Source organism: Capra hircus, chromosome 20, assembly GCF_001704415.2.
Source record: "Capra hircus breed San Clemente chromosome 20, ASM170441v1, whole genome shotgun sequence".
NCBI classification, from domain to species: domain Eukaryota; kingdom Metazoa; phylum Chordata; class Mammalia; order Artiodactyla; family Bovidae; genus Capra; species Capra hircus.
In genome coordinates this window covers 17028903-17055695 of record NC_030827.1, presented here as the reverse complement: position 1 = coordinate 17055695, position 26793 = coordinate 17028903, and the positions used below count along the sequence as shown (strand labels likewise).

At 33.6% G+C, this 26793-nt stretch overlaps 1 protein-coding gene across 9 annotated transcripts in view; it reads left to right on the top strand.

Moving 5' to 3' along the window:
- The window catches only part of KIF2A (kinesin family member 2A), a 68345-nt gene that overhangs the window by 25647 nt on the left and 15905 nt on the right, over positions 1-26793 (top strand). For 4 of the 9 annotated variants that reach the window (XM_018065574.1, XM_018065579.1, XM_018065573.1 and 1 more), the window contains exons 2-14: positions 13277-13371; positions 13743-13862; positions 15593-15647; positions 16662-16784; positions 17328-17446; positions 19161-19256; positions 21033-21087; positions 21470-21632; positions 23768-23858; positions 23955-24018; positions 24575-24666; positions 25039-25181; positions 25490-25694. In XM_018065574.1, the coding sequence (XP_017921063.1) occupies positions 13277-13371; positions 13743-13862; positions 15593-15647; positions 16662-16784; positions 17328-17446; positions 19161-19256; positions 21033-21087; positions 21470-21632; positions 23768-23858; positions 23955-24018; positions 24575-24666; positions 25039-25181; positions 25490-25694 (1421 nt within the window). The remainder of the gene's footprint in view (positions 1-13276; positions 13372-13742; positions 13863-15592; positions 15648-16661; positions 16785-17327; positions 17447-19160; positions 19257-21032; positions 21088-21469; positions 21633-23767; positions 23859-23954; positions 24019-24574; positions 24667-25038; positions 25182-25489; positions 25695-26793) is intronic. The other 5 variants (XM_018065576.1, XM_018065581.1, XM_018065575.1 and 2 more) reach the window with 2 other exon arrangements.

Sequence of the window (26793 nt, the reverse complement as noted above, 5' to 3'; positions counted from 1 at the left end):
TATTCAACATTAGTTAATATACTCTATGCCTTTATTTAATGCAGTTTTCCAAGGTTTGTTTGTTTAAATTTTCACTAGTTAGCATCATAATCAGGTAACTTATCATGATTTTAGAAGTTCAGTTTTTATGTTTTCTTTATTAATGGTTTTGGACACTTTTTTAACCCTCTCTTCCCCCCAACCCCAAATATGCAGCGTAATGTTAGAAAACAGCAGTGATTTAATACTATTTAATGGGATCATGGCCCCTTTGTGACATTTTTATTATTATCCTTATGGATAAAAATGGATGGAAATTTCCTAAACATCTGCACGGTGGGCTCTTCTAAATGATAATTTTACCCAAATTGTTAGTGTGCAGTGTGTTTCAAGCATTTCCATAAAAACCCAACAAGATTTGAAGTTCCCCATCAGCCCCGAGAAACCGAGCAGTGTTGAATTTTCACATGCCTTTTCAAAAACAATGGACAGATGAGGTAAGATGTGCCAGTTTTGTAGTTTGTTTACAATATAAATGAGGTTTGTCCCATTTTTAAGTTGTATTTTCTTTATTAAAATTTTTAGCTGTACCATTCCCACTTTTCAAAGCTACGGCTTTGGGTAACACAAATTTTGTTGGGTAAACACAATTTTGTGTTTAAAATTGTGTCAGAATTCCAGCTTTGTGTTTAAAGCCTGAAAAAGAAAATAAATGCTAGAACTTTTGAATTTAGTTATAAACAGTAACATCTTAAATGTGATAAACCACAACAGAAAGGTCTCTCTGTTTGGCAAAATCATATTCCCCAGGGACTCACTAAACAGCAACAGCACTGTTAGCAGCGTCAGCTGAGGCTTTGTTTGTGCCCTTCTCTAACAGCTCCTTGTTCCCCCAAAGCTGTTGGAAGAAGGTGTGATGCTTACATAGTCCTCATTAAGGATTCTTTTCATCACTGCTTAGATTAGCTTACGAAACCTACATATCAGAGTTTGGGAGTTTGACTTCTACTGGATCTGCTATAATGATCCCTGAAAAATCACCAGGTTTTTTTTTTCTGTCCTCATTTATTGGCTGGTGGCATCTAGGAACAGATTGACATGTACTGTTGGAGAGAATATAAATAATTTATCAATAGCTTTGCAGTAGCTGGCAAGATAAAAAATAATGTATGGATATTTGCATTTAACATTTTTCTAAATAGTGCTCATAGTAACATCCTTTGATTGTCAAATCTAGTCTTTCTATTTTAAAGCAGCACTTTGGAAATCTCCGTTTTTCCCAGTTTTTTCCCACTGAAATATCATCATGTTCCTGAAGGAGCATCCTTTTAATAAGTTGAAGAAAGGAATTGTATGTTTTAAAAGACAGCTTTAAAACAAACCTCCTTAGATAACAAAAGTTAATTAACATAACATGTTTTGCTATGATTCTACTTGAAAAGATGCACTCAGATTTGCATTCTACACTGGCACTGATTCTTTTATCTAAACATACAGGTGATTTCTTTTACTGGAATCAATATTTTGTGCAAAATTTAGAAATAATAAACCTATTTAAGACAGATTTTAATCACATGATACAAGGCTTCAAATGTTTTGAATTTAATGTGTTTTAAGAAAATTTATCAGGATTCTCTTCTGGTAGGAACTGACTTGGAAGAAAGTGCTTCTTTGAAATATTTATTTACCAACTACTTTGAATTGAGTAAGCATATGCATTTTACTCATCATTTGGAAACAATATTATGCCCAGCACTTGTTATGAATGTGTGATTTTATGATTCAGAGCAATATTTAATTTTTTGTTTTTCCTGGTATGGATATTTATACTTTAGTCCCTGCTTGCAGAGAGTAGAAATAGTTTCTATTACCATTTTTTGTAAAGTCAGTGTAAAAAAAAAAGAGCCTTTCAAATTATGCAGTGGTGTTCTATTGAAAACTGAGGAGGTTACTAAATGTTTTACCAAGAATAGATATACTGGAGAACTATTTATTTAAAATTATTAGCATATAAGCTAGATTTGTTTTCCTTTCATTTTCACATGAATGATCAGTGACTACTAGTTTATCCAAAATTTGTGTAAAATGTTTTAAAAATATTTTTAACTGATGATATTTATAAAGCATTGATTTTTGTCTTCAAACTTTAAACAAAAATAGATATTAACTTTTAAGGGTTTGTCAGTTGCCATTGTAAACCATCACCATGCAAGTTTTATTTTTACTAATCATTTAGTTGTGTTATTCTTTCATGTTTCAGTTTTGAAATGTTTATTTGCATCTTACTACTTTAGAAATATGAAAAGGAAATTTCCCATAAACAGCTTAAAATGGACTGATAAAAGTGATGTTTACTTGAAAGACTTGTTGCATGTATACTCATGTAATTAAACTCTGTAATTAGAAATAGAAAAAAAAAGCATGGAGTTTTTAATCCTAGGTATGTCAAAAACAGCTGCAACTTTTTTTTTGTTTTTAAAGCATGGGTTTGAATTATTGCTTTTTCATAATTTTCCTTGCGTTCTACCACTGTATTATTTAATAATATATGTATATTTGTTAGCATTTTAAATATTCAGACATTTACATGCTTGTAATGATATTTTATTAGTATTCTTGGATGTTTTATCTTAGCTCTTGCCTTCTACATTTGCAACCAAATTATACTTTATATGCTAGACAAGGTTTATGCCAGCCTAATTGGTTGCTGGCATTTCTTAGCCTCACAGCTGCTGTGAATTCAGCTGTGAACTACATATAATAGGATCCTGTTTTCAAAGACCAAAAGGCAATTGTCAACATGTAAAACTTGTTTTTGACAAATATATGAGGTTTTATGGCAAATTAAATAACACTAATAGCAACCTTAAGTAACCATCTTAATTTTAAAGATTAGAAAATCCTGAAATGTAGAATTCATATGTTATTTTTTCATCACTGGGTCAAAGGTGGCTTGAATTCAGGTGTTTGTTCTTCTGTTCATTTGCAGATTTTTTTCTTTTTTTAAAAATTATTTGTCTTCATATTTACTAACAGATTTTTGAAAATTGAGAGCTGGAAGTTGAGGCTTAAAATGATGTAAAGATATTTCTTAAAAGGAGCTAAACATAAAACTTTGAAATAAAATTGCTAATTCAAAATATTTTCTATATTTACATTACTTGACTTAGTAAATATTTTTATAAATTATTCTGACATCTATATTTGGGGTGAAATTTACATTTCTCTTAGGTTTAACCGTATGAAATTGTCATTTTTTAGGTTAAAAATATGGACTATTTTTTCCTTCTTATAGTTATGATAGTTCTTATGTGATTTAATTATATTTAAAAATCTGTTAGTTCTCAATAGTAGGAACCAAGAAGATCTGTTTTTAAACAATAGATTTATCTCCTGAGGTCAGTAATCTGTTTCTGAAAGTCAGATGTTTTGTATAGAAAATGCTGCTTGGGAATCTATTTGCCTTTATTATAAATAGGAAAAAATTGTAGTGTTAATCATCAACTCAAACTAGGACTTCCTCGTGGCCCAGTGGTTAAGTCTCTGTACTTCCAATGCAGGGGACGCGGGTTCTGTCCCTGATTGCAGAAACTAAGATTCCATTTGCCACGCAGTGTCATTAAAAAAAAAAAGTAACTGACATTATAAATCCACCTGCATATAAACATTTAACAAACAATAAATAAGGGTACCAAATCCATTCAGTTCAGTTCAGTTGCTCAGTCGTGTCCGACTCTTTGCGACCCAAATCCATTACATACACAATAAAATCTTTTCTTCCATTATAATTGCTGTTTCCCTGTCCTTACTATTTCCTTTCAATATTTTCTTAAATGTTTGGGACCTCATTCAGCACTGTGCCAAACAAGGACTCAATAAATATAAAAGGCTGTGGAAATACATTTAGGACAAGCACACCGTGTCAGAAAGTAGCTGACACCGAGTATCATGCTTGTGTTTTGTATCACTTTGATACTTGGTGTGCTTTTTTATTGTGATTGTGACCATCTATCAGTTATATTTGGAATGTAACTCAGAACATTTCTTTGCACATTCTTGTTTAAAATGCAAATTGAGTTTTGTCATGTACAGATATAATTCTTTTCCTATTTAAACACTGGCCAAAATATCTTAGATTGAGAAATAATTTTTTGAAGTTTGGGTATTAAAAACCAAGAGGTGCTTTCATGGGAAAATGATTAGAAAGACATTTGCAGGATTTCCCTGTTTTTGTCAGAACTTTGCAACTATTTTTTTACTTCTCTGTCAACAGATGACATTTTCTAACTGTAATTTATCTTTATAGATAGGTTGAAGTAATGCTGAAAACTTTAAAATCTGTCTCTAGATTATTAAGTTTTAAAAAGTAGTGTTTTGAAACTGTGAGAGTTATTAATTTATGTAATAGTATTGATTTTAATATTATAGTGTGAACTTAATAGGTTTCAAATCTAACTTTCATTTTCTGTGAATATGAAATATGACTTAAAGATGGATTGACACTTCTGGTCAAAATAGAATAAAATTCATGTACTGGCATCCATATACCCCAGATATGAGAAAACCTTTAAAAAGACATAGCTGAGCTCAAGAACAAGGTATCACCATGGATCAGAAATACTAAGGGATGAGTGAGGCTGAGCAGGTGGTGCTGGTGGTTTAGTCGCTAAGTTGTCTCCAGCTCTTGTGACCCCATGGACTACATAAAGCCTGTCCGTGGGATTTCAGGCAAGGGTAGGTAGCTAAAGTTTGATTCTGAAGAATGGTGGGGGACCAAAAAAAAAAGAATCAGAGTCAGGTTCACTGTTTGAAGACAAAGATTTGTGACTCCTCTTTAAAGATGCTGATTAAAAAAAAAAATTCCTGGTGATTTGCTCCCCAGAGCTAGATTTAAAGGAAATTTTCCTCCAAGGGAGGCAGTCCAGTCTAATTAAGGTAGAAATACAAGGGTACTACTCAGCCACTGTGCACTGGCTAATCAGACCGATTATTTGTGGCTTTATCTGTTCTGATTGGTGATGTATCTCACAATAGGATTACTGAGAGTCAAAGAATCATAAAGAAAACTAGAAAATAGTTTGAACAATAACAAAAATACTACCTATGAAAATTTTTAAGATGCTGCTAAAGCTGCTCTTGGAGAGAAATGTGTAGCTTTATTTGCTTATAAAGAAAAAAAAAGATAAAGATGAATGAACTAAACATCCACCTTAAGAATTTAAGAAAAAATACCTAAAATAAGTTGAAAGTAATAAATAAGGACTAAAAACAATAATTAAGTATTTAATAACATATAATAAAGGGGCTCAGCAAACAGAAGTGTTCTTGGGAAAGATAAAATTGACAAATCTCAGATGATTTATCAAGGAAAAAAGTTGAGAAAAGTAGGAATAAAAAGTTATTATCATTACAGATGCCGCAGACATTCAACATAATTACGAACAACTGTATGCCCCAAATGTGGAACCATAAAAATATAATTATCAAAACAATCAAGAATAGAAAACTACAGCAATCTTATATTAAGGAAATTGAGTCTTCTCACAGATAAAACCCTAAACCAAAGTGACTTTAACCAGTATCCACCAAACACTCAAGTTTCAAATAATTCTTGTTTTATACAAAGTATTCCAGAATAAGGTTGGGATGAGAAGGAAAAACTTCTGGCCAGTATTAAGCTTGATAAATGATGTAAAACAAAATATTCAGTGCAATTCTAGTCAGAATCTTAACAGGTGGGGTTTTTATTGTTAATTTATTTATCTTTGGAACTTGACAAACTGATTCTAAAATTTATACAGATCTGCAAAAGTCGTAAGAAGACCCAAAGAAACTTAAAGAACAATAAGAATATCTGGTAAAATAAGCTCTTACTTTACCAGATAGCAAGATTTATTGCTAAGCTATAAGACAATGTAGTTTTGATCCAGGAGTAAAGAAATAGACTTGTGTGAATGCTTGGAATTTGATGGGTAGTTTTGCAGATAAGTAGAAGGAAGGGCTTTTCAGGAATCAGCACTGGAGAAATTTGTTTTTCATGGGGGAAAAATGAAAATTGTGTTACTATACCCAAAAATCAAAATAACAGTGGATTACAGCCTTGAATGTAAAAGGCTTTGTAAAACTTCATTAAAAAAAAAAATTTTATTAGGGTGTAGTTGATTTACAATGTTGCATTTGTTTCTGCTGTATTGCAAAGTGTATCTGTTTTATATATATACATATTCTCTTTAGATTCTTTTCCCATATTGATCATTACAGAGTATTGAAAAGAATTCCATGTGAGTCCTATAAAACATTAGAAGAAAATATAAGAAACTTTCTTAATGACCTGAGTCTCAGGAAGAATTTTTTGACATAAAAAGCCATAATTGAGAAATATATATATATATATTTTTACTACATTGAAATTAAAACTCATCTAGTTCATCAAAAGACACATTAAAAAAGTGAAAAGATAAGCCACAGCATTGGAGGAAGTGTTTGTTACCCATGTAACAGAAGATTATCACCCAGGAAATATATAGCGAATTTCTATAGGGAAGTAGTTTAAAAAAAATTTTTTTTAACACATGAATGGCCTGAATGCCAATGAACTCGAAATAGGCATAAGCTCATTAAGTTAGAGAAATTAGAACCACAGTGTGATATATTAAATCTGACAAATATTTTAAGTATTATTTTGAATATGAAGTAATTGGTAGTGGGATTACAAATCTTTACAGGTACAGCCACTATAAGAAACATAACACTAACTGGAAAAGCTGTAGATGTTTCTACTCTGTATTTCTTCTCATTGTATGTTCAGAATACTTGTATATTTTTCTCAGTACACCTATGTAGGAATGCCTGCAGCACCAGTCCTGACAGTAGAACCATAAAAATAGATGTCCATCAACAGAATAAATTTTGGCATATTCATATATAGTGAAAATGAGTGGACGTAAAGGGAGGCTTGGCGTGCTGCGGTTCATGGGGTCACAGAGAGTCAGACACGACTGAGCGACTGAACTGAACTGAGTGAACAGTGACATAAGTGAATCTTGGGGAAAAGTGTTATGCAAAAGAAAGCCTTAAAAGTCGTGTCCATTTATGTACAGTTTAAAAATAGGCCAATTTTAGGTTGTGTGTGTTACGTTTGTAAGTGAAAAAACTATAAAGAAAAGCCACAGTATGATTATCTCAGATATCAGAGTTTTGGTTACTTGAGTTGGAGGGGAAAGGGGGAGAAAGAAGGAGTTTCACTGGGGTGGGGGTTGGAGTAGGGGGATGTGAGGTTTCAAAGGTATTGATTCTTAACCTGGCTCATGCACAGGTGTTACTCTATTATGTATTAAAGTGTAGATGTGAGTGTGAGCTTAAAAGTTACAAGTTGATGGGGAATTAGAGTCAAATGACAATTTAGGATAGAGTATAGGAATATTTTCAAACCAGAGAAATGGGATGATCACATGGAGGGCCACATGGGAAGATTGTCACAGGTTCTAGAAAAGGTCTTTCTAATCTTGATTTGTCTGTGAGCTTGTGATTCTGTATCTGTAGTTGTCTTATTATTAACAGCAGTGCATGACTGTTAAGAACATAGACTTAGGATAAATTACATCATTGTTCCACCACTTCGTAGCATCATTTTCCCAGTCATCCAGGCTCAAATTTTCCTATAATACCTACACATTATTTATCACTAAATCGTGATTTTTTCCCTTTGAAAAATCTCATATATCTGTCCCTCTTTTTATTATGTAACACTTTTGTTTACAGGTGATTCCCATTTAACTTTTGAAGAAATCGTAAATTTTTACTACAATAAAGTAAAATATTTGAGTATCTCAACTGAGCCTTATATCAAAGAGACAAAAATATCTTCAAAGGCATTTTGGGAATTCAGTCTTAGAAATTTTTTTTTCAAGGATATTATTTGGTAATAGTAATAAAGCCCCCCCATGCTGCATAGAAGCTCCAGATATATCTAGTTATCTAATCCACTGACAAAAAGCAAACACTCAAGACTTCATTGGTTCATTCAGATCCAGTCTTTTTATTCATTTCTTATTGCTAGAATATCACATTCATTTCTTGTTGGATGAGTAAACAGAACTGTGGTGGAGATAAACCAACATTTTCTTAATTCTACCCTACTAAATATCTAGAGTTTAGTCTTAACTGGTGGATCAGCTGCTTTTGACTCGAGAAGTTCTATACAGTCAGCAAAAACAAGACCAGGAACTGACTGTGGCTCGGATCATGAACTTCATTGCAAAATTCAGACTTAAATTGAAGAAAGTAGAGAAGACCGCTAGACCATTTGGTTATTACCTAAATCAAATCCCTTACGATTATACAGTGGAAGTAACAAATAGATTCAAGGATTAGATCTGATAGATAGATAGAGTGCCTGAAGAACTGTGGATGGAGGTTCGTAACATTGTGAGGCCATGATCAAAACCATCCCCCCAAAAAAGAAATGCAAAAAGGCAAAATGGTTGTCTAAGGAGGCCTTACAAATAGCTGAGAAAAGAAGAGAAGCTAAAGGCAAAGGAGAAAAGGAAAGATAGACCCATTTGAATGCAGAGTTCCAAAGAATAGCAAAAGGGATAAGAAAGCCTTCCTAAGTGATCAATGCAAAGAAATAGAGGAAAACAATAGAATGGGAGAGACTAGAAATCTCTTCAAGAAAATTAGAAATACCAAGGAACATTTCATGCAGATGAGTACAATAAAAGACAGAAACAGCATGGACCTAACAGAAGTAGAAGATATTAAGAAGAGGTGGCAAGAATATACAGAAGAACTGTACAAAAAAATCTCAACGAGCCAGATAATCACAATGGAGTGATCACTCACCTAGAGCCAGACATCCTGGAATGTGAAGTCAAGTGGGCCTTAGAAAGTATCACTACAAGCAAAGCTAGTGGAGGTGATGGAATTCCAGCTGAGCTTTTTCAAATCTTAAAAGATAATGCTGTTAAAGTGCTGCACTCAACATGCCAGCAAATTTTGAAAACTCAGCAGTTGGCGGCAGGACTGTTTTCAGGTCAGTTTTCATTCCAATCCCAAAGAAAGGCAATGCCAAAGAATGTTCAAACTACCACCCAGTTGCAGTCATCTCACACACTAGTAAAGTAATGCTCTAAATTCTCCAAGCCAGGCTTCAGCAGTACAGGAACTGAGAACTTCCATATTTTTAAGCTGGATTTAGAAAAGGCAGGGGAACCAGAGATCAAATTGCCAATATCTGTTGGATCATCGAAAAAGCAAGAGAGTTCCAGAAAAATATCTGCTTTATTGACTATGTGAAAGCCTTTGACTGTGTGGATCACAAGAAACTGTGGGAAAGAGATGGGAATATCAGACCATCTGACCTTCCTCCTGAGAAATCTGTATGCAGGTCAAGAAGCAACAGTGAGAAGTGGACATGGAACAACAGACTGGTTCCAAATAGGGAAAGGAGTACGTCAAGGCTGTATATTGTCACCCTGCTTATTTAACTTAAATGCAGAGTGCATCATATGAAATGCTGGACTGGATGAAGCACAAGCTGGAATCAAGATTGCCGGGAGAAATATCAGTTACCTCAGATATGCAGATAACACCACCCTTATGGCAGAAAGCGAAGAAGAACTTAAAGAGCCTCTTGATGAAAATGAAAAGGGGAGTGAAAAAGTTGGCTTAAAGCTCAACATTCAGAAAACTAAAATCATGGCATCTGGTCCCATCACTTCATGGCAGATAGATGGGGAAACAGTGGAAACAGTGAGAGATTTTTTTTCTTGGGCTCCAAAATCACTGCAGATGGTGACTGGCACCATGAAATTAAAAGACACTTGCTACTTGGAAGAAAAGTTATTAAAAAGCAGAGACATTACTTTGCTAACAAATGTCTGTCTAGTCAGAGCTCTAGTTTTTCCAGTAGTCATGTATGGATGTGAGAATTGGACTAAAAGAAGCTGAGTGCTGAAGAATTGATGCTTTTGAACTGTGGTGTTGGAGAAAACTCTTGAGAGTCCCTTGGACTGCAAGGAGATCCAACCAGTCCACTCTAAAGGAAATGTCCTGAATATTCATTGGAAGGACTGATGCTGAAGCTGAAATTCCAATACTTTGGCCACCTGATGCGAAGAACTGACTCACTAGAAATGACCCTGATGCTGGGAAAAATTGAAGGTGGGAGAAGGGGATGACAGAGGATGAGATGGTAGGATGGCATCACCGACTCAATGGACATGAATGAGTTTGAGTAAACTCCAGGAGTTGGTGATGGTCAGGGAAGCCTGGCATGCTGCAGTCCATTTGGTTGCAAAGAGACACAACTGAGCTGAACTGAATAGGAAGATTCCACATGCCAAGGGGCTACTAAGCCCAGGAGCTGCAGCTGTTGAGCCTGCATGCCTAGAGCCCATGCTCTTCAACAAGAGAAGCCACCTCAACAAGAAGCGACCACAACGAGAGAGTAGCTTCCTCTTACATAGCTAGAGAAAAGCCCATGTAGCAGCCAAGACCCAGCGCCGCACCCCTCAAAAAAGAATGATGTTGGTCTTGCCTTTTGAAGCATTCACATGCTCTCCCCTATTCTCATTAGTGTGATAATTCTGTTGGGAATTACTTGGAGATCCCAATCTGTACTGCTCTTCAACAACCTCAAGCACAGCCTCTCCGTTTCCTGCTGGATGTTATTCTTATGGTAGTTCAGTGCTCAGATACATCTTCTTTGGGGTCCTTTCCTATTGAAGAAATTGTTGTCCATGTGTTATGATGACCTTTATAGCAATAGTCTTCTTGGCCCTACTAGTGGATATTATGGTTGGAGGCTGCTAAAGGTGATGGGTGGGGGAAGAGTGGCTGCTGGGTCTCAGCCTCCTGCTCGTGTTAGAGAGATGGTGATAAATTCGGGGCTTGATGGAAGCCGCGGTAGCTCCTCTTAGGGGAACTTCTTCTGGTTCAGGGAGTACATTTAGCTGATAGCCTCAGCTATTAATATCTTTAAGGCTCCTTAGCTTTTGAGCTGAGGCCTTCACGTTTGGAGGCCTTTATGTCCTGGGAAACTTCCGTCTAGTGACTGGGTATGGCGTGAGTACTAGAGCATTTCCATTTTGGCCCTCTGTGGGACTCCTTTAATGGTCAGTCTTTGCTCTGGAGCTCCCTGAAGGGCTGGCCAAGACTGTCAGATCTGCCTCATGATCTGAGACTTTCTTTGCTCAATCCTGCTTTATGTCCCCTTTCTTTTATAGGTTGCAGATAATGCATCACAGTCTGAAAGTTTTCCATGACCAGTCCTGTTTCCTTCTCCTTTTGTCTTTTACAGTAAACCTTTTGTTCTCATAACTATCTCAACATCTGCTTCCCAGAGGACCCAACTGACATATACTATTAGTACTGGTTATTTACCTAATTTCTGTCCAAATCAAATTTCAGTGAGTGTTATCTAATTTCCCTAAAAAGCTTCTCCCTTGAATCCTCTCAGTATTTTCCAGTTCATCATTTCCCTCCACTCCCAAGACTTGCTTTCCTAATGTCCACTTAATCCGAATAAATGACACCACTATTTATTCAGTTGCTTTTACTTTTGTCTTCACATTTTAGTCCTTGACCCATTTAGAACTTTTTGAGGGGAGGGAAAATAACTGTGAGACAGAGATCAGTCAGCAAAACTGGAGAATTACGGTAGTCAGGGATGAATGAGGTCATAGAGGTGGGGAGGGGTCAGATCCTATAGGGCTTTGTTTCAGGACATTTAAGGCCATTGGAAGCACTTTGGCTTTTACTCTGTGTGAGATGGGAGCCACTGGAAGGCCTTGAGCAAAGGAATAGTCTGACTTGGTTTTTACCAGGAATGTTTAGAAAGAATAGGCAGTAGAAGAGAGAGAGTAGTTGGGAGAGAATTGCCCTAATCCAAGATTAAGGCCTTGGTGACTTATACCAAGGTGATTGCAGTGGAATTGGTGAGAAATGATACTATCTGGGGTAAAACTCAGGCCAACATCGTTTTATTTAAAAAGAAAAAAAAAACTCTAGGAGTTTCTGGGTACACAGTGAGCGTTGAGGATCTGTGCTACAGTTTATAAATGTTTCCAGGGGTATTTGGAATTTAAGCCACACAGTCATCTTCCTTGTCAGCTTAGTTTTAGGAGAGTAGAGAAACATAGTGATAATAGCAAGTGCTTTTGCATGCGACTGAGGTTCAAATATGTGCCAACTAATAGCTGTGTGACTGTGAGCCTCAGTATCTTCATTTTAAAGAAAGAAATCTCTACTTCAAAGATGTGTTTGTAATGTTAAATGAACCAGTGTAGATTTTAAATGAGCCAATCTTTGATGTATGTGTGCTCACAAAGTAGTAAAGGTCTAACCTATCATATTGGTAAAAATATTTTAAATTGATAATGCTTAGTGTTGATGAGGATATAGAATAGGCCCCATTGTTGGTGGGAATATAGAGACCAATTTTCAAATAACTTATCAAAATTTCAGTTTCCTTAACCCAGTCTGCTTCTAGAAATTTAGAAATCTAGGATGAAAACATTCATACTATGTACTTATACTCAGTGCAACATGTTTTAATGGCAAACAATTGGAAACAGTTTAAATTCTTCTTAGTAAAAGAATAAATTATGATGTTTTCCTTTTATAGAATGCTTATGAAGTTGTTAAAATTAATATGGATCCATAATGCTGTTGTGGAAAGATTCCAGTATATATTTTAGTTTTTTAAAAAGCACCAGTATATTGCTCACAGTATATACTTAAATCTTCAATATTTGAAATTTTAACAAGATTGTATGTATTCACTTAATTTTTATATGAGCCCACATATAAAATAACTGGACTTTTTGGACTCATTCCTTTTCCTAATAATTTCTAAACAATTTGATCAATTGTACAGGGAATGATAGTGAAATTTAAGTTAAAAGTATTTTGTATCTATATAGAATTAAAAATTGCTTCATGAATTTTTGTTATGTGTTCTTCAGGATCATTGTTGGCTCACAGTAAGGACACTTTAATGATTCGAACTGTTGTAACAGTATAAAATTTCAGGCATTCCATGCCACGTGTAACCATTTATCACATATGCTGAAAATAAAACTTTCAGTCTAGTCTAGTTTCTTGAGTTCTTGGTCTTGACAAGTGGCAAATTCATTTATGGTTCCATAGACAAAGTTCATTCCCCAATCCCAAGAATCTTGCAAATCCCTCGTATCATAGTCTTTTAAACTTGTATTATAAAATTATTTTTGACAGTGTTTAGGGATACCATAATTTGTAGCATTTTAAAAGTGTATATTTTATTCCCACTTAGGCCGAATACATCAAGCAATGGTAACATCTTTAAATGAAGATAACGAAAGTGTAACTGTTGAGTGGATAGAAAATGGAGATACAAAAGGCAAAGAGGTATGTTCATTAGGTTAAATTTTATTTCTAGTCTTAAAATCAAGATTCCGAATATGAAACAAAACAGAAAACTGTATAGTTTAATATAGTGCATGTATCTGCTATCATTCTTTGAAAAACTTTCAAAGTGATTAAAAAATTGCACTCAAAGAAAGGTAGATACCTCCTGCATATCTCATGTAATTAGACATATAATCAGACCACAAAGTACTACTTAAATAAATATATGTTGGTTGTACTTCTAGGTAATTTAAGTTTTAAGGTAATATTATTAATTAGACTGAAATTGTTTAACATTTATCCTTTATGTATAAATTTATTTGAAAGATTGTCTAAATTCACTCTGAAAATATATGCATTTTTAAAAACAGATTGACCTGGAGAGCATCTTTTCACTTAACCCTGACCTTGTACCAGATGAAGAAATTGAGCCCAGTCCAGAGACACCCCCACCTCCAACATCCTCAGCCAAAGTAAACAAAATTGTAAAGGTTAGTGATACAATTTCAGAGCAGGGTGTGTGTGTGTGTATTCTTGTTTGAAATGGGACTGTGAAGAGTATGTATTTGTTTGCATTTAGAAAAACCTTAATTCTTTCTGCCATCTACATGTATATATACACACACATACTTTAAAGGATTGAAACATTATCTAATTCACAATTCTAGATCCTAGAAATTTCATGACTGGTTAGGATTTTTCCTAAGACTAGTAGTTTATTAGAAGACATTGGTCAAAATCTTTGCTTGTTAGTGTTTGTTGAGTGAATACATATGATTTTGATAAAAAAAAGATTAGTTTCTTTTTCATAATAAATTCCCATTTTAGTAGTCTTTTCAGATAGTAACTCTGCTGTTTAGATTTATTTTTTAAAATGAGATGACAGTTTAACTATTTCTGTATTTATCTGTGAAGATAAATTTTAAAGCCATGCTATGCCCCTCCTAACAGTTAAAAATGTATGTGATTTTTAAATTATTTTAAAGTAATTCCTCTTCTCTATTGAAATGTCTCAATGCTAAAACTTCGCATCAAAATACAACTTTTAAAAAATCAGATAGTCCCTGACAGTTGTTAAATCTGCAATTCTTTGTGTTCAAAAATTTTCACTACATTGTTGATTTTATCTTATACAAAGATTAATAAGATTTTAGCCCTGTAGGAGCTCACTGTCTTACATGGAAGACATTCATAGGCACCCACGTATAATATGATAGAACCTGAACAATATCAGCAAAATTCTGATATCAACAATACTCTGCTTTTATGAACATAAGACATTTTCAATTCATATAATTTCAGCATATTGAGAATCACTGCTTAGAGATCCCCCTTAGAATTACTCCCTTGTAAATGGACTGTTTTTCATATTTGGCTTCACAGCCTTGAAGGGTCTTCATAGTTCATCTTTCTTGATATGTCCTTAGCAACCTTTGCTGTATATTAGAATCACCTGGAAATTTTTCAGAATACACCGATTCCTAACCCCACTCCTAGAGATTCAGTTTTATTTTATCTAAAGAATGGCCCTAGCATCAATATTCTTTTAATAGTAGCCATCTGATTTGATGTGCAGTTAGCATCGAAACTCACGGCATTATTTGGTATCTTTATTTTAGATGAAAAAAGTAAAGTCTTGGTAAATAAATAATAGGACCAAAAACTTGCAAGTCTAATGAAACCTTTTAGTGAAAACCAACAGTGTATTTCATAGTATTTTGATGGTTCAGTTTAACAATGAGCTGTACATTGCCTAAAAATTCTGTTTTGTTACTTACCCCTGACATCCAAAGGTGAAATTTTGGCAGGATAGCATGATGATTAAAAAACACACACTTTCATGAAATTATTTAATCTGTTTTTGCTTCAGTTTCCTCATCTATGAATCCAGAATAGCAATAATAGTGACCTCATAGGGTTGTTGTGAAGATTAAATGAATTAATACATAGGAAGCCCTTAGAACAGTACCTGGCTCATTTTAATTCCTGCCTGTTTTGGGACAGTGGCAGGATATTTAAATAAACTTGAATATTGATGGCATTACTGCTAATTTATTATAAGATAATTTTAGTTTTTCTCCATTTATTTTTTCCCTTTTTTCCATTTAGTTTTGTATTATTGTATGTCTATATTTTTGTTTAATTAAAGGAAGCTGATTATGATAGATGTATATATGAGGAATAAAGAGAGAAAGTAAAATGAATGTTTTCTCTATTATAGAATCGACGGACTGTGGCTGCTATTAAGAATGAGCCTCCTCCAAGAGATAATAGAGGTAAAATTTTATGTACTAATTTTGCCTATGGCCCTACCAAGGTAAATCAAAAGTAAACATTACCCCTGGTGGTGTTATTTATTTAAACTTTACATGGCTAATTTTTAAGATTGGTATCTTCTTGATTTCCCAAGACAATAATGTCAGTGATATCTAAAAAATTATTTGTAAAGGTATATGATAATTGTGAAACTCCATGTTATGTGCACTTTTGATTCATCTTATTTACTCAGTCATTTTTCAGATTTGAAGAGAGTATTATGAGAAAGAAAGGAATGGGGAAGTAGTCAGTTGATTTAACAAGGGTAAATTTATCATTGACATTTTTACATAATTTTCTGGCTAACAGACTTTTTAAAAGTATCATGGGTAACTGAAGACAAGTTGAATAGGGACTCTCATATGTTTTCAGCTGAGTGATGTAAAGCACAGTTAATTCTTTTCTGCTCTTCAGAATGGTCCTTTCTAATAGTGATGTTTCCTTATATGTACAGATGATGAGGCAGGACAGCCATAGGTATTAGGGGAGATGTTCAAGATAGAGGGAAAGCCCCACACTCTCAGCATTATTCTTTGAGTCTTGTGAAAATATACATTTCTTTGTAAAATGTGATGTTTATATTTAACTCAATATTGTTTTTTCCACTTTTGTAACATCCACAGTGGGAAATTCTCTGTTGAAGATTTGTGTGTTTGAGGAGCAGAGTGGGATTTAAAATACAAAGAGGGTTGAAATACTTTTACATTGTTACTTTCTATATGTCTGAATTGTTTGAGTTTTTCGAAATGAGAGTGCATATAAAATCTATATTTTGCCCACTTTTTAAAAAAATGATTATTTAAAATCAAGCTTGGCTTTGGTTTTTATATAAATTATTCAGATTGAGTTTTATAGCTACAATTACATTGGTAACACCTAAGTCTGTACATGTTATTTTGAATACCTTTCAGCTTGTCAGTGTATTGAACAGAATTGATTATTACATATATTTAAAAATTGTGTTTCCCTTTCAGTGGTTGGTTCTGCACGTGCACGGCCTAGTCAGCTTCCTGAACAGTCTTCCTCTGCACAACAGAATGGTAGTGTTTCAGATATATCTCCAGTTCAAGCTGCAAAAAAGGAATTTGGACCCCCTTGTATGTAAATCATGTATCAAGGATTCAGTCATTTAAGTCATACATGTAACTTCTCTTGGTCAACTTTTTAAGTCCCCAGATTGCAAGCTTAATCACAGGTTTTATTTTTACCATTGTGGAAAATTTTTGCTGTTGTTAGTCTGTTAATTGGGTTTTTTAATGTATATTTCAGAAGAAAAAAATTTATAAATATAAAACTGTAACAATGTTTCAGTTGCTTTAAACTTAAAATTCTGGCCAGATGATCTTGACAGATGTTACAGAAGAAATATGCTCCTTTATCCTTATCAGTTCAAAGATCTTTGATTCTAAACCAAGAGATGACATGTGGCAGTATGTTAGAGTCACTTTTCATGACTCTTACTCGTATTTTGTCCTGTTCCTAGTTGTGTTGAAGCAGCTCATAAGTAAGTTCACATATTTGTCATGGGCATGTTTTGTCACTGTGTACCTTTTTTTGGGTGTATGTGGTAAAATTACATTGATACATAAAATTTTTCTGTATAAGTACAGTACTCTAAAAAGAAAACTATGCTTCTACAGCTCATCTCTTTCTTCTAGCACGTAGAAAATCTAATTGTGTGAAAGAGGTAGAGAAATTGCAAGAAAAACGAGAAAAAAGGAGGCTGCAACAGCAAGAACTTAGAGAAAAAAGAGCCCAGGTTTGTAACGAAAACATATTTTGTTTATGCACCAACCAGATTTTACTGTGTCAGTGAAGGTGATTGGCTTATGAAAAAATAACTCTTTCAGAGATTTCAATATAGTTCCTTAGATTGGCATTGAGGAATAATATAAACTCTTGAGAAAATAAGTTATTAACAGATTTGGTAGGTCTTAGTCCTGAGGCTTTTTCATTTTGAATAGTAAGCCATTGTGCTGCATAATTCTAATAGATTTATATCATCAAGAATAATAGGATTTTAGGTTTTTTAAAAGGACTAAAAATGCATTCTGAAAGTACCAGTTAAAGTGTATGGTTATACTATAAATGTTACTATTGTTTTTCCATGGTTAATAAATTTAACATATCATAATGAGAGAGTGGAAATTTGTTGTATGTTGATTTATGCTAGGTCTTGAGAGTGTAGCTCTGTCATGCCCCTCTTCTCATGTTTCCTTTAGATGGTTAGCAAAATTTTACCAACAATGAAAACTGCGTGGAGGACTGGGCTTTTATCTCTCTACAAGTCTTCACATTTTTTACTGTTGTACAAATAATTCCTCCATTGTGCTTATATTGTAACTATTATAATTCTCAGAACTCGTTTCCCGTAATGAAATATCAGGATTGTTTCCTTATTTAGGAGTATGTTCAAGTGCCCTTAATCATAAAGATGTTGTGTTGTGGGATCAATATAATATTCAACCTGAATAAATCAGCTTATATCTGAAAGTGACCTGAGAATGACCAGTTGGGTTTTGAAATAAATGATGCTGATACCTACTGATACTTAGCACAGATGCCACCTGGTGTCTCCTGTGGGTACTTCATAATATTTTTATCTGTGAACTCTTTATAAAATTGTACTTCTCAATTGATATAGTTGGTGTTATTTCCCAAAATGTTAATTGAAAGTATGTTACATTAACAGTTTTGAAATTGAGTTGTACTCAAAGCAAATCTGCAATGAAATACATGGGGGAAAAGACTGACTTAAAATATTTAATAATTTATACTCATGGCCTGGCTAGGAAAGGCTGTTAGCTATTGCTATTTGTATCTTAATCTGAATTTTCTCAGTTTTGAAGCAAAAAAGTAAATTGCTGTTAGCATTCAATAATTTGAATTTTAAAGATTTTAAAAATTGTCTTGGCTTCCAGTTCCTTTAAATCCTATATCCTGTTGATTTGGAACTATTTTATACCATGCCTTAGTTTTTTTTTAAGAGACTCAGTAAAAATAGGAAATGAATATAAGTGAATCCAGAGTTCTATTTTCCTGAAACATTGAATTAGGAATTGGAAATAAGAATCTGATTAAATGCATTTTTCTAAGAATTTCAGCTTTTCTAGAGTTCTTTTTTGATGTTTAGGATGAGTAGTGTTTCTCTTGCTCAGTTTTCTAGGACAATTAAGGTATGTGTATAACATTTGAAATAAGACAAGGGTGGGTTTAATAAATAAACAATATTTGGCTTGGAGTTAACAGATTGCACGTAGATTAACAGAATTGTGTTTTTAAAATAAAAGTAATTTCTGGGCAGTTACTGATCTTGAACTCTGAAACTATATCACATCTCTGGTTTGAGTTTGGGCTTGGCTATTACTAGTGACACAATTTATTATGTTAATTTTAATTTTCAAACCATGTATAAATGCAACAAATACTACTTTATTGTAATTATAATAAATGATGAATTCTCTGTCTTACAGGATGTTGATGCTACAAACCCAAATTATGAAATTATGTGTATGATCAGAGACTTTAGAGGCAGTTTGGATTATAGACCATTAACAACAGCAGATCCTGTAAGATTCTTTGTAAATGATTGCTCTGAAACTTTTTATGCTGTGAATAAAAATATGTTTGAAACCCCTAAATTAATATTGTACTTAGATTTAGCTGTGTAACTTCTTCCTCTTTTTATGGGTGTTCCTTCTCCATATTTTAAGAAGAAAATCAAGAAACCATTGAGAATTCCCTGGTGATGCAATGGTTAGGACTCCAAGCTGAAGGCCTGGGTTCAGTCCCTGGTCAGGAAGCTAAGATCCCACAAGCAACTCAGTGCAGCCAAAAAAAGAGGAAGAAACTACGTACATTTACCCAAATTCCCATAATTGCTATATTAGACATGCTTCTCACAGAGATACCTGGTTCACAGCAAAGCCTTCAAGTCCTTGGTGGTTGTTCAGTCACTAAATTGTGTCTGACTGTTTGCGACCCCATGGACTGCAGCACACCTGGCTTCCCTGTCCTCCACTATATCCCGAAGTTTGCTCAAGTTTAAATAAAAAGTTAATTAGTAGTAAGTGGGAATGATGGTGGGATGAACAGCCCAAGCCAAGAGGAAATAACTTGGAATTGCGATAAATGATGGTCAGAAAGCAGATGGGTCTTCTGACATCCTTGACTGTAGCTCTGCCCTAAGAAGGGCTTTGCTAAGCAACCATCACTTACACTTTCATCTCAGTTCCAAGTTTATTTCCTCTTGGCTTGGGCTGTAGATCCCACCATCATTTCAACTTACTGCTAATTAACTTTTTATTTTTAAATAAATGTCATTTTGGCTTTTAACAGTAAGTAATAATTATTGAGGAATACTGTAAACCAAAACTCTAGTGCTTAAAAAATGTCTTATTATGCATTCCTTTCCTATTAAAGAATGAGAATTTACTAGACAGGGAATACTTTTGTAATTTGTATTTGTGAAAAATAATACATCTGACCTAGCATACATGGAATGTATTGGGTACACAAAATACATTTATGTTAGGCAGATGTATTATATATGATTTAATAAGTAGTTCATAACATCTGATCTCGTGTATTTTAGTTCTTGTTGCCCCTCCATTGTTTAAGTGACATCTGAGCTCAGACTTTACAGTAGTGTTTGCAGAACTTTTTCTGAAAAGGGCCTGATATTTTTGGCTTTGTGAACCATATTTTCTGTGTTACAACTTCTCAATTCTGACTTTGTAGTATGAAAAGCAGCCATAGACAATACATAAATGAATGGATATGGCTGTTTCAGTAAAACTTCACTAGTGACTTGGGTTAGGCTTTTAGGCCATACTTTGCAAATTTCTACTTTATATCAAATATCATTACAAGACAGATATTGTGATCATAAGTTTTATGAAAAAATATTTATGTCTAATTGGCACATTATGAAATTGTCCAAGTTATTTTGCCTAATAATCTCCTGATAATCGTGTTTCTTGTCTATAGCTAGTTATCTTTGCCGACAACTTTCCCTCCAGTTCAGTCTGATAGGAAATTTTACTTTTGTTGTATACAGCCCATCTTGACATGAATAAGGTGGCTTCTTAATGTGAACCTGTTGCAATCAAGAGTAGTAGTGATGTCTGCAAAGTTATTTTCTAGAGGTTTACCAAATGACAAAATCAGCAAGTTTCCATTATACTTTGAATTTTTTAAATAATTGTGTCTGATGACTCTTAAAATTAGTGTATTATATATCCTATTTTTGCTGTGTATAAATTTCTAAAACCTTAGAAATATTGCATAATTAACTTTTCAGTGTTTTATAATTCACCAATAATAACTAGAAAACTTATTTCTAGATTGATGAACACAGGATATGTGTCTGTGTAAGAAAACGACCACTCAATAAAAAAGGTATGTTTGTTGAGTTCTAATCAAAGGTCAGTTTTTTTTCTGTTTGCGGTTTGTTTTGATAGTAGCAGAAATCAAATTGATTTGGAAGAGTTAAATGTAAATCATTTGTATATAAACGTTAGGCAGATTTCTGTGGTTAGGGCTCTTGATGTGTTATTGCTGTAAGACTCTTTGCCTTTCCTGGCTTTATGGAAATCTTAGTTTTTTTTTTTTTAAACTTTGTTGTTGAAATAGTCTATTTGAATGGCATATTTATGGGATATTTATATTTACAGGGTTATACTACATTTATCTAAATTCTTACTACTTAAAATAATTTTTGTTCAGTAACTCAAATGATGTGAAAATTACTGGCCGTTGATTTTGTTATTTATTCTTTTAGAAACTCAAATGAAAGATCTTGATGTAATCACAATCCCTAGTAAAGATGTTGTGATGGTACATGAACCAAAACAAAAAGTAGATTTAACAAGGTACCTAGAAAACCAAACATTTCGTTTTGATTATGCCTTTGATGACTCAGCTCCTAATGAAATGGTTTACAGGTAGGTAAATTTGTTGTAAATCATAATTTGTTCTTGTTCTATGTTCAGGGTGTTTACCACCACCCTGAAACTTATATTGATCTTGGCATATCTCTCCAGAGGTGCAGTATCCTTTTACCCCCTGAGTGTAAACAAATAAGAATATTTAATAAACACAATAATAAATACTAATACTTGTTTTCTTTAATGCTCCCCAAACCAGTTTTCATTACTGATTAACTTCTACACTATGTAACACACCGTTTGTACGGATAAGGAATTTCTAGACAACATTTTCTGTACCTCTAGAGATGTGATGTGGTTATTTTTCCTTTTTAATATCTGCAGTATTTCAAAGAAATTTAAAATAACTTATACATCAGACACTTATTTGTCTAAATATTTATTGACCACTTAAGGAAAAAAACTTCTGAAATCTACATGCATTTGCCTAGTTTATCATATTTAAACTTTGGAATAGTTTTACTACATGAAATTCTTATGTGTTCGCATATTTAACCTACAAACAATTCAAACTTACATGTATTATGCATTGATGTCCCACATTTTATCCAAATTTAGATTTTCATACATAGTTTGTAAACATTTACTTCTCATTATTTAATAGGTCAATTTTAGCAGCATTGTTATTTCAGTCTATTTTAAATGCTCTTGGCAGTTACTTGAATGCTATGCTTCATTGCCCTTTTATTTTATAAATTTGACTGGAAAACAAAATTAATTCGTGAGAATGCTAACAAGTTATGATAAATGAGATCCTGTTAAGATCAACTCCTCTGGTCTTAAGCCAGTAAACTGGGAGTTCAGCTCTAAAGAAGAGGACAAAATTAAAGAGTACGTGAATGCTAGACAGAGGTATTGTGAAGAATTTGTTTAAAAAGGGAATTAAAATTATAAATTGTATATTTTTTACCTTTCTGAGAACTGAGTCCTCTCCTTCTCCCTCACTCCCTGTCTCCTTCCACTACTGTCTCATAAATATATCTGTCTGACTTTTATAATCACTTTCAAGAAATCATTATAAAGGTGTGCTTCTGTGTATGTGCTAGATTCAGTAAACATTTTATTTCACCCTGTATTTATGCTTCTTAATTTTACCAATATTAATTCTGTCCCCTTTCTCTTATCCTTAACTTCTGTGGATTGAGGAATTAGGCTTTTTTCCTGTCCTATCACCCTTCAGACTCATTTCTAATTCTGTTTGATTCAAACTTTTTTCTGCTTCTTTTGTTCTGTACTTTGTCCAGTTGTGCCTTTGAAAAATCAATAGAGCTGTATAAAGTGTTCACATATGTTCTTTTGAAGCCTGTGTAAAAAACCCATTTGTTTTGTATCATGCTTTTTAGAGCACTGCTCAATGAAGTATTTTTTTGTCCCTCCTTACCTTTTTAATCTTGACTCCAGCAGTGATTATACTAATACTGGGCATCCTTTTCCTGAATCAAGACTGTCAATTCAGAATTCATTGTCTTATCAGAATTGTTTATATTTGCTTATTTATAATATTTGGGCATCCTTTTCCTGAATCAAGACTATCAGTTCAGAATTCATTGTCTTAACAAGCATCGTTTATATTTGCTTATTCACATTCAGGAAAATTTTACCACTTTTATACTTGTTAAGATAATGTTTTTGTACTTTTTTTCCCCTCTAGCTTTTCTTTTCTGAGATTACCAGTCTTGATTCTGTTTTTGTTGAAACCTTTGATACATTTTTGAGTTTGGGTTGGGGTTTTTTGTTTTGGTTTTCATGTCTGTCCTACTTGTCTGGCTGATATTACCATATTTAGTTGTTACTTTTTAAAACTTTCCTATTGTCTTCTATTAATATATATGTTTTTAGCTCAGCTACTATCAGGTTTTTTTTCCCCCCCTGGCAGTTAATAATTTTGTGGCCATTTTTTATTATGGAATTATTGCTTGAAGATACGCGTTAAAGAGCTTTAAGCAATTCTAGCACATGGACATTTAAAATTTTAAATCAGTGGACTCAATTGTGGTCTTAGAGTTGAGCCTACTGGTTTGTTAAAAATCTTGGTGTAAGATTTGTTTATTAATAACACTAGACACTAGGTTTATTACTTATTTAATTTAAATATTAACAGTACATTCTGATTGGTGCATTTTATTTTTAAGGTTTACAGCTCGACCACTAGTGGAAACTATATTTGAGAGGGGAATGGCTACATGCTTTGCTTATGGGCAGACCGGAAGTGGAAAGACTCATGTAAGTAATTTGTTAGTACATCCTGGTAGGAAGCGGGTTTGTTTTTCTTATACTTTAATTGTAAGACCTAAATTCTTTTTTCTTTTTAACATATAGACAATGGGAGGTGACTTTTCAGGAAAGAACCAAGATTGTTCTAAAGGAATTTATGCATTAGCAGGTAACTCCTTTTTGGGTATCATTTATAACATTCTTCTTGAATATTATTCAGGTGGTTTGGGAAAAGATTTGGAAGAACAGTGCAGAATTTTAAGGGTAATTAATGCTGCCCTTCCTACATATTTGGTCAGTTTTAGGTTATCAGACTGGTTTGGAAAGAGCTTTGCTTTGGGGGCAGAAATCTTGATTGTGTGTGTTGTAATCTGACACATTGTTGGAGCTTAGTATTGTTGAATAGCAGCTTTGTGAAAAGTTCCCATTTGGTAATTATGAAAGTACCCTTATTGTGACCATCTGTAATCGTATGCTATTTATAAAGATAAGTAGTAGCATTCTTTTCTTGAATATGAAGGTGAGTGACTTCTAAACTGTCAGTGTAGACAAACTTACTATTTTTTTGAAAAGTTAGTATCCACTTTAGTCTTCATTTTTATTATTGATACTATCATTCTAGGTAAGCATAAACTGATTCCTCTGAAAATAGAAAATTTGAATTTCTTTTTAAAAACAATTTTTTTGCATCTTAACAAATTTTCTCCATATGAAATTATTGGCAGCTCGGGATGTATTTTTAATGCTAAAGAAGCCGAACTATAAGAAGTTGGAACTTCAAGTGTATGCAACCTTTTTTGAAATTTATAGCGGTAAGGTAAGTTGAAATTTTAAAATAATTTTTGTAAGCTTTTTAAATTGTGGTTTAAAAATACATAACATAAAATTTACCATTTTCACTGTTTTTTAGTGTAGAAGTTCACCAGAATTGAGTGCATTCACATTGTTGGACAGTTGTTGCCACCACGTAATTGCTATATGTATTTAGAATATTACTTTAAAGTTTGTGTGTAAGATTTTTTTTTAAATTCCCTTTGAAATTCTTTAACTTCAATATCAATCATTATTATTCTAATAACAATTAATACCAGGATTCTCTGAAATAATTTTTTAGACTCTGAATGACTCATTTTTATAGAACTGTTCTTATTTTCAAAAGCTTTTTTTTTTTTTTTTTTTTTTTTTTTAGGTGTTTGACTTGCTAAATAGGAAAACAAAATTAAGAGTGCTTGAAGATGGAAAACAGCAGGTTCAAGTGGTGGGATTACAGGAACGGGAGGTCAAATGTGTTGAAGATGTACTAAAACTCATTGACATAGGCAACAGTTGCAGGTAACTGGTTTTAATAAAGAGGAACAGTTTGATGATCAATTTTAGATACTTTGATTATAACTTGAGAGCAAAGCAAGATATTATTCAATGTATCTTAGAAGTAAGAATCATTGTTCATCCAGACTTTTTAAAGTGTGCCAGGTTAAATTGCATTAATCTCATTATATTTGTGTTGTTAATTCACAATAGCTCTTTCGTATTTAAATAATAAAAATGGGATAGTTTTTTGTTTCTATTTTTAATGAAAATACTGTGGCTTGCACAAATTGAACTTTTTACATACCAAAGTGTTCTTAATTACATTGTAGAACGTCCGGTCAGACATCTGCAAATGCACATTCATCTCGGAGCCATGCAGTGTTTCAGATTATCCTTAGAAGGAAAGGAAAACTACATGGCAAATTTTCTCTCATCGATTTGGCTGGAAATGAAAGAGGAGCTGATACTTCCAGTGCAGACAGGCAAACTAGGCTTGAAGGTGCTGAAATTAATAAAAGCCTTTTAGCACTCAAGGTAAATAAAGTCCTTTTAATTGTGAAAAGTCTCTTACTTTTGACTTTAATTTTGTTTACTCAGTTACAAAATGATATTGTTTGTTCTTTCTAATAAGAGAGATTATCAAAATTTAGTTGTTTATGTTTGCAGTTATAGATTTTTTTTTTTATGTTTGCAGTTATAGATTTTTATTGCTCCCAGAAATTTTCTTTATACATATTATTTGTTCTTTTTAGGGTAGTTAAAAGATCTGTTAGTTGACAGGCTATTTAGGGAGATTCCAGGGAGCCTTAATCATTAATCAATCTTTTTTCTTAAAGGAGAGCAAGGAACCACAAAACTAAGCTAAGAAAGTTTCTCTGAAAAATGTGGAATGGGTTTCAGAAAGTTAGGCCAATATTATATATCTCCCTTGACTAACAAAGAAAAGAAAGCATTCTGTTTTTTATTTTATGGAAAAAGTTTAACAAAGCTATGACAAATCTAGATAGCATATGAAAAAGCAGAGACATCACTTTGCTGACAAAGCTCCATAAAGTCAAAGCTATGGTTTGACTATAGTCAAACCAGTAGTCATGTATGGATGTGAGAGTTGAACCATAAAGAAGGCTGAGCGCCAAAAAATTGATGCTTTTGAACTGTGGTGCTAGAGAAGACTCTTGAGAATCCCTTGGACAGCAAAGAGATCAAACCAGTCAATCCTAAATGAAATCAACCCCGAATATTCATTGGAAGGACTGATCCTGAAGCTGAAGCTCCAGTACTTTGGCTACCTGATGTGAAGAGCTGACTCATTGGAAAACACTCATGCTGGCTGGGAAAGATTGAAGGCAAATAGAGAGTATGGTGTGGCAGAGGATGAGATGGTTAGATAGCATCAGCGACTCACTGGACATGAAGCTAAGCAACCTCTGGGAGATAGTGAAGAACAGGGAAGTCTGGCATGCTGCAGCCCATGGGATCACAAGAAGTCAGACATGACTTAGCAACTGAACAACAACAGTTATCTTACTGCCTGTCACTTCTAAACACCAGTCATAGTCTCTGGCAGAATCTCTTGGAATTAACAAAGTAGTCTTTTGGTTAGATTGTTTTATGGGGTTTGTTTCTGGTGGTT